At 42.7% G+C, this 13707-nt stretch overlaps 1 protein-coding gene across 1 annotated transcript in view; it reads right to left on the bottom strand.

Annotated features, from left to right (window-relative positions):
- SDK1 (sidekick cell adhesion molecule 1) overlaps nucleotides 1-13707 on the bottom strand; it is a 557065-nt gene that overhangs the window by 212790 nt on the left and 330568 nt on the right. The window contains 1 exon segment of the mRNA XM_033167902.1: nucleotides 8845-8928. Within this exon segment, the coding sequence (XP_033023793.1) occupies nucleotides 8845-8928 (84 nt within the window).

Genomic DNA, 13707 nt, shown 5'->3' with positions numbered 1-13707 from the left:
ACTTGACTCGCACTTTCTAGGTATGGGTCCAAATGGTTTTGCCCTTGGCCCACTCCTGTCGAAGGGAAAACTTGCTCTTTAGTGATGGATCAAACAAGTGCCAATCTGGTCAAAGGAACTGGGGATAAGTCTCTACCCAGAGCGTATTGCCTAATTCATATACATTTTGCAGTGTTTGTCCTTAACAAATGGCCTTTACAGTTACAGGCAGGTAGCCATGTTGGTCTGCCAAAGTCAAAACAAAAGAAAAAATAAAAAATCCTTCCAGTAGCACCTTAGAGACCAACTAAGTTTGTTCTTGGTATGAGCTTTCGTGTGTATGCACACTTCTTCAGATACATTGCTTTACGAGAAGGCTAGCAACATCAGCCTTGCCTTGGGGGAATCCCTTGCAGACAACCGCAGTGCCTAGAGACAGGCAGTCAGGTCACGTATCCATAGCAGTGACCAGAGGAGGAATGACTGCTGGGAAGAGGGCAGAGAGAAGAAATGCCATCAGCTCAACCGGACACCTTCATCTGCCCAAGCTGGAACAAAACATGTCTCTCTTGCATCGGTTCTACAGCCATACTCCTCCATTGTCTACTGAGTCAGACACATTGCTATAAGAATGTTGATCTCTGTACATAAAAATCTGACTTGACAGAGATCTCTGAATGAGGACAAACACCATTTTATTACCTAGGATTCTACATGTTTCTAACTGCAAGCCTTCAAAGCATGTTGAAAGTAAATATCGCCTGATCTGTTGTGCATGTTTAGTAAGGCAATAAAAATAATAGCAATTTAAAAAATTCAAGGCAAATCCACGGAAAATACTTTTATGTAACAAAATATATAACAAAAAACTCACTCTTTTAATATACTCATTCCTCTGAGGAGAATGAAAGATACATTATTCCCAAGAAAGGGGGGGGGGGTAGTTGACTGGTCAATGAAATTATATTCTGTACAAGGATGTAATCAGTTCTTGAATCGCATTTGAAACTTCCATTTTGCTTGAATAATAAAGCTATTATAGCCTACAGGAATCATCTTTGTGTGCAACGTGTGTGGTTTGACACAAAATAGATGCAGTGTACCACTGTGAAACAAACACAATTTTTAATTTCATACCAAAGGCCCGTTTACAAAATTTGTGTACAGTCTGATTGTCAGAATTCTCAGTGAAAATGTAATTATCTCATCAAATCCCCTGGGCCAATACAAATTATCACTGAGTAATGAGGAAACAGATGATACAAAAAATGGAATCATACTCAGAATAGAGGACACAGGAAATAGTTTGAAGCTTAAGTAACAGCATTTCCATTATATTTTATAGAAAACGCAATAGAATGGAATCTGGCATTGGGCATTATTCCCCATAACAGTATAATGGGCTAAACATTTTGAATCCTGACAGGAATATCAACATTCTCTGCTCACTGAAGCTTAGGTTGTCTTCTCCAATTAAGCCACAGATCAGCTCCAAACCCCACTGCACTTAAAGGAATATACAGAAGTCAATCTATATATTTTCCTTCCGATATTTCAGGAGGCCTTAAAAGATGCTAGTGATTTCGCTGGGTAAGTCACAACATCAGAACTAGAGAGAAGGTGCTTTTCAAAGATCTTTTGGAAAGACAGAAACCAGGGAAGGAGTCCATTAGTTAGGCCAGGTGTGCAACAGACAAGGGGCGGTCTGAAATGACGAGGGGCACATCAGAGCGCGGCAGGAACTTGCAAACGGATTTGGCAGAGGAGGCAGCTGCAGTCAAGAGCCACACTGAGCTTCAAAATGACTGTGCTGTCTTTAAAAAAGAAAAAGAACTGATTTTCTTTTTAAAAGAAATTATGTGTCCTTTATCATGGCTAACCAGGATAGAAGGAAAATATATTCTTTAGGAATTTAAGGATTTATATATATATATTTGTTTATTTGGTAATCTTTTGTTTCTTCTGTATCTTATTTGGAATGTATAATGTTTACCATGTAAGAAAATCAATAAAAAGCATACTGAAGTGGGGGGGGGGGGGAGATTGCAATCCTAGAAGAAAGAAAAAAAGAAAGAAAGAAAGAAAGAATATAAATGAAGAAATAAGACTTTTCCAAAGGCCCATCTGAAGTCATGCATTTTTTAATGTATTTACCAGGGCTGCAAGTTTAGCGTTACCAATCTGATAGTTCATATAACATTTTGATCATCTAAAAATTTGCCCCCAACTAATCTATCAGCAGATTTTGTTTTTTATAAAAAATATTTAATGATGCTGGGAAGAGCCATGTGTGCAGAAGGGCCCAGGTAAGACCCCTGGCATCTCCTGGCAAAGGCTGGGGGGAAGTCCTGCCCCTCTGCGAGTCAAGGGAGGCGCTGCTGAGCTTTATGAACCAAAGGTCTGACTCTGTAGCAGGGAAGTATGCTCTTCTTCCTTCACAGGCAAATTTGTGCAGTTTTAATTTGAACTCCACTGATTGCTGACAGCATATAACCCAATTAGTGATATATATATATATATATATATATAGAGAGAGAGAGAGAGAGAGAGAGAGAGAGAGAGAGAGAGAGAGTTTTAGATGCTTGCAACTTTAGTAGCCTCTGAGGAATAGAAAATGGAACTTTGTTCCCAAGGAAACTCCATTTACATGAAGTAAAAAGCTGTCTTTTGCAGGCTTTAATTTTATTTATAGTTAATCTGTTTGTATCAAGCAAATTTAATCTGTGTCTCCCACACTCACAGCGCACAAAGATGGAATAAATGGCTTTTGCGCCAAATAATCCCATAGGAGTTGTGACAAATTGAAACGTCCTGCCTGTTTATGGCCAGGGCATGGAGCAACTTCACAATGTGTCCCAGGGCTATGATTCAAGCACCTGAGCTGGCACACACCCCACACCCCCACCACGCACACCCTTTTCATTTTATGTCCTCTCTGAGACACGGGGTAAGAAGTCAGCGGCCAGACAGCTGCTAACTTTAGTATTGAGAAACCTGGAAACGGAGCACTGATCTGGACAGGGCACAGAATAGGTGAGGGTGGAAGAAACCACTCTGTTTGTTGAGCGAGTTTGTGCTAGATTAAAGAGTATAGTTTGGTGAAAAGTCAAGTAAGAGGTGACATAATAGAAAATTACAAAATTATTCAAGGTATAGAGAAAAGTTTTTCTCCTTCTGTTAGAATATTGCAACTTGGGGACATCCAATGAATCTGAATGTTGGAAGATTTAGGACAGGTAAAAGAAAGTCCTTCTTCATGCAGCACAGAGTTAACCTATGGAACTCGCTTCTGCAGGACGTACCAGTAGTCATGGCTATCAACTTGGATGGCTTTAAAAGAGGACTGGACAGATTCATGGAGGAGAGGGCTATCAAAGGCTACTTGCCACAATGGCTATGCTCGGCCTCCATCGTTGGAGGCAGCAATGTTTCTGAATACCAGTTGCCGGAAACCACAGGAGGGGAGAGAGCTTTTGTGCTCAGATCCTGCTTGCATGTTTCCCACTGGGGCATTGGGTTGGCCTCTGCGAGAATAGGATAAGGGACTAGATGGGCCATTGGCCTGATCCAGCAGAATTCTTATGTTCTTGTGACTGGTATGCAGGGCCAGATTTAGGTTTAATGAGGCCCTACGCTACTGAAGGTCATGGGGCCCTTGATATGTCCAGCTGTCCTTTGTCAACAACAAATTGTCGCTGTTTTTTGTGTTGAATATATGTTGTTGTTGTTCAGTCGTTCAGTCGTGTCCAACTCTTCGTGACCCCATGGACCAGAGCACACCAGGCACGCCTATCCTTCACTGCCTCTCGCAGTTTGGCCAAGCTCATGTTAGTAGCTTCGAGAACACTGTCCAACCATCTCATCCTCTGCCGTCCCCTTCTCCTTGTGCCCTCCATCTTTCCCCAAAGGGTCTTTTCTAGGGAGTCTTCTCTTCCCCTGAGGTGGCCAAAGTACTGGAGCCTCAACTTCAGGATCTGTCCTTCTAGTGAGCACTCAGGGCTGAATGGATAGGTTTGATCTTCTTGCAGTCCAAGGGACTCTCAAGAGTCTCCTCCAGCACCATATATATGCTATATGGTAATTTATGTACCTAATAGGTATCTAAAGCCATTTGCACATGCAGAATAAAGGCACCCTATATGTAGAAATGAGCAAAGCAGTGATATTTTAGGGAGCAGGCTAGCAGGTGGAGCCCATTACTTACATCATAGGAGCCTACACAACACAAAACACTATTGTGGTATGTAGGTTTTATTTGTTTTTTATCTTATATTTTGGAAATGTACATCTAGTGGGTTTTTTCCTTTAATTTTTTTGGTGGGCCCCAAGAGAGTGGGGCCCTAAGCTATAGCTTGTTCAGCTTATACATAAATCCGGCACTGCTGGTATGTCTCAGCAATGTGCCCTGCCCATACGCACTCCTCCTGCTTTTGCAGAGCCAAAAATTTCTCCATTTCACAAGGGATTCTTCAAATGGACCCCAACTTGTGGGTTTGGACTAATGACTGCCCAGTTGAAAACACCACCAACACAACACAACACCTGCCTTTTAAGGGACAAATCTTTCTACTATTTTTATATCTGTGTTAGGCTTTATTCTCTCTCCCATTTAGTTTTAAGTTGTTAAATTAAGTTAGTTTGCTTATATTTTTATACAATATTGTATGTGTTGATTTTTTGTTAATTTACGTACTGACAATATGAATATTAGTAATTGCTCTTCTGGTTCCCCCCCACCCCATTGCTGCTGTTAATTTGATTTGTTGTAAACTGCTTTGGGTACAATCGTGTAGGAAAGCAGCATATGAATAAAACATTGATGTTTAAAAAGATCATAAACAGCAAAGACCATAAAATAAAGTATCAGTAGCAAATATGAAATGAACATCATCAATAAGACAGCAAGAATTAGGTGCTATATTTTGCAAAAGTATGAAGCCAACCAGCACATTATTGGTCAATAAATGTTGCCTTGAGTGAGGAGAATAGAAAATTCTCTCTGCCTTTAACTTTCTTTGAGTCTATCCATTTGTGTTCTCTTTCAGGGTGACTCTAATAAGAGTTTTCTTTAAAGTTCTCCTCTTTTGGTTTTGAAGCACCAGATCCCAGCAGGATGCACATCAGGGTCTAGATAAAAATAGCTTCGGAAGTAGGGCTGCTAATACCTCACATGAGACTTTTGAGAGCTGCTGTCCATCAAGGTTGACACACTAGGTCAGGAGTACATAACGAATCAGCACAAGGAAACTTCTCATACATTTTCAACTTGGTTTCCCCTATCTATGGGGCCAATACAGATGAGGCGGGTGGAGAGGGAGGAAACAGCTCAGCTTCAGTCTAATTAATATCCCAGGAAAGGAAATGGACTGTTGTTTGTTTGTTTGTTTGGCGTGTGTGTGGAATATCTTAGCTATACACCCAACTGCAAACTGCCTTAGCCTGCTATACAAATATTATAACCAAATATGTGAATTAAATAAATTGTAATGTGTGAAGAGGCACAAAGGTTGCCAAGGACAGGTGGGTTCTCAGTGGCAGAGTCAATTCTCTCTGGATTTGACTCCTGTCTAATCAGTAGATTACACTTAAGTATAAAAAATATATATATCAAGGTTTCTGCATGTGCTGAACAGGGAAGTGAGGGGCAGAAATTGGGAAGTTAACCCATCTGGGAGAAGGAAAACTAAGATCCTAAACCACTGCTGCCTTGCATAATATTTTTGGGAGAAGAAAAGGCTAAAGAGTAAACCCTACACAAATCTAGAGTCCCTAAGAGGGTTGGATGGCACCTTCCAGCAACTCCTGCAGCCAACCTGGTGCTTTCTTTTGGACCACACCAGTGAGGCCAAGAGGGGAGTATTGTCATGTGGGCAGCTCAGGACCTTCATACACACTGCCCAGGCTTGTGCCCCCAGGTAGTTTGACTTCACTCCAAGAGGCGAACTCCATTGTCTCTCAAGATTAAAAAGAAAAAGGAAAAAAAAGGACCCCTGGATGGTTAAGTCCACTCAAAGGCGACTATGGGGTTGTGGCGCTCATCTCACTTTCAGGCCGAGGGAGCTGGCATTTGTCCACAGACAGCTTTCCAGGTCATGTGACTAGCAGGACTAAACCTCTTCTGGCACAACAGAACACCGTGACGGAAACCAGAGTGCATGGAATCGCTGTTTACCTTCCCGTCGGAGTGGTACCTATTTATCTACTTGCACTTTGACATACTTTCGAACTGCTTGGTTGGCAGAAGCTGGGACTGAGCAATGGGAGCTCACCCCGTCACGGGGATTCGAACCGCTGACCTTCTGATCGGCAAGCCCTGGGCTCTGTGGTTTAGACCACAGCGCCACAGACAAATGCCAACAACTAACTTTTTTTTTAAAAAAAGCATCCTAGGAACCTGCTTTTATGGAACTAATGTTGATCTCTTTAGGTGGAATTATAAATATTTTGAAGTTTTTAGTGGCGTTTGAACAGCTTCTAATTAAAATTTGAATGAAAGATGGCTGCCACAGAAGTGTAATTTCACTTGAATGTTTCCGCAGCCGATGTTTTCTCTCTCTTTATTGAGATAACTTTTTATTGGGTTTTATAAGCAAGGATCATAGGAATAATAAATGATACAAATAAATAGTCCAAGTCTTCTCATGTCATAGCATGATAAATTTGCAGTAATATCAACAACATATGGTTCATTATTAGTTCTTGGTTCGTAAATTGGTTTAAACAAAAACAATGAGGAAACAGGATAGAACAGTTAAAAGATAGCATTCAACATCTCATAGTTAAATGTCTAATCAGGAGCCCTTGTGGTTGTGAAACAATAGAAAGTGTTGATATATTGATGAAAGCAGGAGGGGTTCAAAGAGAAAACAGTAATTTAGGTTTGAATTTTAATTTGATCAAATAGATTGAGCCAAATGTTGATGGGGGGTGGGGTTGCTCATTTTCTGGAATAATGACCTATGTTATGAAGTTCAACCACACTGGTGTAATGCCATCTTCTTGATCTGTCCGTGTGTCAATCATAGTTTATTTGTTATTTGTCAAGGAGGGCTGTTTCTCAAACTGTTTTGTACCAATTGCCTATCATGGTGCCAAAAAGGCCTTTCCAGTGTTATGTTGCAGCTTGACACTTGTAATAAGTAGCTTGTTAATTCTTTATTATGCAAGCCCAGATTGTTTTCTTGAACTGTATTTGACAGGGAACTGTCCTCGGCTCAGCGCAGGGTGGTGGAAGGGCTCTCGGGATGCTACAGAGAGCCCCGGCCCCACCTGACCAGCAGCACCTCCTCTTCCAGTGAAGGAAGCAGCAGTGTCTCCAGTGGGGAGGGGCTTGAGAGCCGAGGCTCTGGGGGTGTTGGAGAGACCCTTCACCCCCCTCGCTCAGCGGGCAAGGAGGGAGACACGCTGTCAGAGGACTGCCCTCGACGGAAGGCAAGGAGGTGCCAGGGCTTTATCAGTATCGCGAGCCCCCATCTCAGATGCTGAGCAACTCATCTTCATCCAGTGGGGGAAGCAGTGATCCCTCGAGTGGGGAGGGGGAGATGGGAGCAGGAAGTAGGACTCAGGGCTGTGACAGGGGAGGAGAGCCCTCACACCGAGCAGAGGCTGGAAGTGAAGCACCCCTTCCGCCTCCCCTTTTACGCAGAGGGGAAAGACACAGAGGGGGTAGGCGGGGGTTCCACATCCCGCGCCTTTTATGCTGGGCAAAGAACTGGAAGGGGTCATTCCCAGACTCTGCTGAAGGATGAGCTAGACTTTCTTTCTTTAACTGCACTGTAAATATCTGCACAATTAAAGAACTTAGTTTCAGAAGCCGTTGCGTCAGCCTGGTTACTCATGAGCAACCACTAAGACCTTACACACGCCATTTCCATCGCCCCAAGTGTGCAGAGGGGTGAAACGCAAGGAGGGGAGGCGGAGATTTCGGATACCGAAACTCTTATGTTGGGGTCCCAGCCGGAAGGGGCCACTCCCGGATTCTGCTAGTGACTGATACGGTCATGTTTTTCAGCACTCTGCACTGTAAATAGTTTGCACAATAAAACTGTTAAAAGACAGTTCGGACTCATGCCTGCTTACTCGTCAGCAACCCAACACAGACCTGACAGTATTTAATAAAGCTAATTTTGGTTTGAATTCCAATTGTTATTCTGTTATTTTATTAATTACTTGAAATATTGAATTCCAGAAAGGTTGGGTTTTTTTTTTACATTCCCACCACACATGGAGATATGTACAGGGTATGGGGCAGCAAGGCACGAGGATGGATCATTGCCAGCTTCCTGGGGGTTAGGTATCATGTATATATGGGTTAATTCTCTACTGCAGGCTTTCTCAAACTCGGCCCTGCAGATGTTTTTTGCCTACAATTCGCATGATCCCTAGCTAGCAGGGCCAATGGTCAGGGATGATGGGAACTGAAGTCCCAAAACATCTGCAGGGCCGAGTTTGAGGAAGCCTGCTCTACTACTTGCAGAAAAGACTTTGCAGCTGACATTTTCCTCCTATTGTAAAAGCTCCATCATTTTAAGAAACAAGGAGCTTTAACTATTGCAATTATTGATTGTTTCTCGGCAACTCAGCTTATGGGTCCCTAAGCCACTGTTTCACTTACATTAATTCACTCAGCTCAGGACGCTAATTCTTTTTACCTGACCACATTTGTTGAATGCATCCTGCCAGGCACTGAAGCCCAAACAAAAAGCAGATGGGGCAATTTGCCCAGCAGACAAGCATGATTCATCTTTTCAGATCGTGCTCCTCAGATGCATCCTGCTTCTTATCATGGGAAATTGAAAGTTTACTAAAGAAGCTCAAAGGTAAATAAGGGGGAAAAACGTGACCACTTGTTCCCTCCCCACTTACCCATTGCCTGGCACTGGATATGCACAGTCTTCTCCACTTCAGCCAAAATTCGGCTTTCCGGCTCAGTAGTAAAATAGGGTGACTCTAAAGATAGATAAACCAGAATAGTGTAAGAAAATATATTCATTTAGCTTGAACACTTGACCTAACCCAGAATTCATCATGTGCTCAGGTTCAAACCCAAAAGCTCAAGAGTGCACAGGGATTCCATTAATTTCAATGGAATGATTTCAACGCCATGATTTGTCACATGTGCACTCAAGACCTTTCACTCGAATGAATGGAAAAGCTCTTACAGGGCAGAAACTGATGTGCTCCCAAACCCAAGCTTCCTCTGGATTGAGAGGAATGTACTTAATACAGTGTTACAAATGGCCTAGTTTGACTTCTATTTTGGGTTTATGGTTTCTTTTAAGTGATAGCCTCATAAAACAACCTCAACAATTATATGTGATGATGAATATGAATTTCAAAGAGCACTGAGAAACTGCCAATTTATATTTAGGGTTTTACACCACAAATTAACATCAGAGCAGGGGCTGCTTTTCATTTTACAGGCGTGAATCAGAGAATATTTTAATTCTCAGTTTAGACAAGCCATCCCGGGAGGTCCATAAAGGGTTTTATTTACAGCAACACATTTTACACAAGGACTTGCCTCAATATCTAATACACCATGCCATGTAGCTTGAGACATAAAGAACCACAACATGAGGATAAATCTATATCAGCAGGTTCAATAAGAATTGTAACAAGGTAGCTCAAGAAGCAACGCCTCAATATGTGCTGGGTCAGGAAGATTTTGGGTATCACATGACAGGGCAGATTCTCAAAGATGTACTCTCCCAAGCCCACACTCTCCCAGCATGTTCACACTCCTGTCTCAGTGACAGCTACGCTGGTTTGGTCATGTCCACAGAATGGAAAATGGCAGGATCCCCAGGGATGTGCTCTATGGGGAGCTGGCTTCCAGCACCAGGCCAGTTGGCACACCAACTCTGTGTTATAAAGAGGTCTGCAAACATGACATGAAGGCCTGCCATATGTGAATCCCTTGCAAATGATCACAGAGCCTGGAGACAGACAGACAGGTCGGTGCACCTGTAGCAGCAAAACCAGACAACTTCATCCGCCACAATGCACCTGCAGGCATGTTGTAACTCTCTTATCTGTGTTAATGGGCATATTTAGCAAGCAACTCGATGTATTAAAGGGCTCAGGTTACAGCATACTTTGTGGGTCATGCTAAGAGATTGCAGAAACTGTTGAAGGCTAGCTGTCGGAACTGTGGATTTGAGTGAAGACTTTTTGAAGAGATCATCTGAGGAAGAAATTGGAAAATTGCCAGACTTCAGGACTCAGAGAACCCTTTGCAAGCAACTCAACTTAGGACTCAGCTGTGGTGTTTTACAGCAAGGACTTTGAAGCAAAAAACCTTATCTGGGCTCAGAGAGAGAAAACTACTTGTAATACAGTGGTATCTCAGTTTACGAACTTAATCCATTCCTGTAGCCTGTTCTTACAACCAAAGCCATTCTTAAACCAAGGTGCGCTTTCCCTAATGAAGCCTCCCGCTGCCGGTGCCCTTTCACCGTTCGTAGACAGAGGTGAAGTTTGCTAACCAGAACACTACTTCCGGGTTTTGCAGAGTTCATATACCGAATAATTCGTAAACAGGTCTGTTCTTAAACCGAGGTACCACTGTACCGCTAAATAGTTGTGATGTATAGCGATGTGTGTTTGAGTTGCCCTAGTAAAGACAGCTCTGTTAAATGGCTGTTTTCTGTGCTCAGATTAACCATGTGACTGAGCTTCCATAGTGTATACACTCAACAACCCCAACACCTTCTGTCCTCTTGTGATCCTGCTGCCTGTGGACTTTTACATGCAACTCGCTAATTTTTTTTATTAAAAATTTATGGGTTTTCCATTTTCTTCTCAACAGAGATATCAGGAGACAGAATTTCCTAGAAAAAAAAAATAAGCCTGCAGAGTGAAACCAATAAGAAGATCTGTTTGCATGATTTATTGTTTTTTAATAATATCAATGTAAGGACATTATTGATCTTTTGCAGCTAAGTAAGTGACGGTTATTAACACAAACAATATATAAGTGCATGAAGTGACATATTTATTGGAAAAAAACTTTAAAGTTATACATCATTGGGAAATTGTGGTGCTTGATCCTTAATGCTGAGGTTTTATGCCTTATCTAGAAAAGTACCAAGGCACAACTGAGTTGACTAGTCACATATTTGAAAAGCGCAAGAGACACATGGGGGCTATATGGATACACCGCTAGCAAGTGCCAACCTAAGGCGGATAAGAGAAATGCCAGCATGCCAAAAGCTGGAAGTAACCTGTAGGTTTTGGCTGGGTTGCGAAACACTTAGTACACTAAACTATAGATGGAATGGCAAGAGGAATGTAAGAAGGGCATTGCAGCAACCCGAGATTACTCCTGTCACACTAGGGAAGCTTAAACATGGCTTCTGTCTTCTCCCCATCAACCCACATATATTCTGTTTTCCTTTGTCTTGGAAATGAAGTGGTGGGCCTGAGCTATCTCTGTCTGAGACTTCCACCCATATCTGCCATATATAGGTCTGCAAACAGCACCATCTTCTTGAGAAGTCCTAGGCTACTGTGAGATTTACTCCACTCCTTGCAGGTGGAGTTGCATCCCTGCCAGCAGGACAGCAACAGGACTGCAGCCCACCCTGTCACTCAGGTATGGTCCTGGAGGATCAATCTGCTCTTCATTTATATTTGTTACTGAATTTTTATCCTACCCTTCTTCCTGCAGGAACTTTGGGTGGCCAACAAATGTATCAAGAAAATGCAATCACATTAAAACCACAAAGCACTAATTAAACCAATTGAATGCTCGTAGCAGCAGCATGTATGGTCACCACCAAGTTTGGACCTTAAGGGAACCGCCGTAACAACATGGTACTAGAGAGTGTGGCAAATAGCTCTCATGGAGAAAAATTGACAGAAAACCTGAAATTAGCAAAAGGAATAAAACACAAGGACACTTCCTCTGTAAAGTGCTAGAACTTTATTATGTACTCAAAGCATTCCAGAAAAGGAAAGTCCCAAAGGCAACTTGTGGATAATGTAATCATCAGTATTTTGTTGTTTCTCCACTGTCATAAAGCAGTGTGCTACTACTGAAGGCAAATGCTAGCATCACATTGGGGCCCCCAACACAGAAACCGAGGGAGATGTTTTTCTGTGAAAAATCTTTGTTCAAACTCTGTTTCACAGGACTGTAGGTCCTGAGCTGCTGGAAAATACCAAATAATATTTGAAAAAAAAACACTAATTAATAACTTATAAAGAAGAAAGGGTGGGAGTATATTCCTGGGTGTTTCATTTCTCTTAAACTCCAGGTGGCAGGTGAATGGACTACGTGCAGAAGCAGCTGCTGCAACTACATTGGTTCTCCTTCAGAAACAAGGATGAAATAACAGAAAGGAATAAGCCACTGGCTGGATGTGTGACAGGCTACCGAGTGAGAAACATTAAGGGATTTGTGGCACCTAACTTCAAAAATATCCAGGATCCATTTACAGAATCTGCACAGGAAAAACAGGTCTATTTACAACAACATACTGAAGTTCAACAGGACTGGTACTAGGTTAACAAACAAGCCAGAATCAATCCACACAGCTGAAGTGGCAGCTGTCATCAGATGTCTATTGGCTAAACCTGCTCCCTTGAGCATTGAATCACTCTGCAATATCCTTCAGTTTCTGCCAAAGCACATGCTTTTGATGTGAAATCAGAAGAGCCCTGCTGGGTCAGATTTAAAAAGTCCTCTCTACTAGTCCCACATCTCCTTACCCACAACGGCCAAGCAAATCCCTTTGGGAAGCCTACAGGGAGGGTGGAGCACAATAGCCCGCTGCTACTCTTGTTGCCCAGTAACTGGTATTCAGAAGAATTGGTGCCCAGGACTCTGAATTCCAGAAGAGAGCTGGAGTTGGCCAGCAGACCAACTTTGACAGTTGGGCGTGACTATTCACATGCCAATCACATCATTAGAACATCTGGTGTCAGGTTCAAATTGGCCTACTGTGACTACCAATGACCTGAGTGGTGGTCACAGTGAGCCCCTTCAAATTCCATTTGCAGGTGTAGTTTGGATTGGAACTGCACCTGCGAACACAAACTGGGGCTCTCAGCAAACCACTTTGAAAGCATACTATCAATCAGCTTATTGGTGCAAAAGTGTTCTTCCAAAACGGTTTGCTTTAGCATCAATCAGCTGCTTGACACTGACTGTAAGCTCCCTCAGTTCCCTAATGGGAAACATGCTAGTCCAGCCCACCCACCGTCGCTCCCCTGCAAAGAAAAAAGGGGAGCTCGCTTGATGCTCCTGATGGTTCCTTTGGAGTCACATCCCTCCTGCTCCACGTGGGGCAGGAGAACACAGTTTGGGAGAAATTGCCTTGCAGCCCATATTGGGATCCATATTGGGATCCCCACCCCAGTAGACTTAAAACAATTACTTCAGAAATCTATGGGGTAATCCACAAAGGGCATTGCAGCACCCCAGCACAAAGTGTGTCAGAGTGAGAGGTAAGAAAGAGACAAAAGTGCAATAGAGTAGCTTCAGACTCCCTACTGAAGCAAAGCAGCGTTTTTCTAACTAGCCTTTTCCGGCTGGAGTGCCAGATGGAATGATCAGAGTTTTTCCAAATATGTTTGCATATCTACAGGGACTGGGATCATTGTGCCATTTGCCATAACTAACAGAGGAACAGCTGTTAGTTGGTAGTGATTGTCTGTTATTAATCACCGAAGCCTAAGTCCAAATGGGTGACCTAAGATGGAGTAAGGTGCCACCATAACCCA

This window comes from Lacerta agilis, chromosome 13, assembly GCF_009819535.1.
Source record: "Lacerta agilis isolate rLacAgi1 chromosome 13, rLacAgi1.pri, whole genome shotgun sequence".
Classification (NCBI taxonomy): Eukaryota; Metazoa; Chordata; class Lepidosauria; order Squamata; family Lacertidae; genus Lacerta; species Lacerta agilis.
This window is presented reverse-complemented; position numbering and strand designations above follow the sequence as displayed.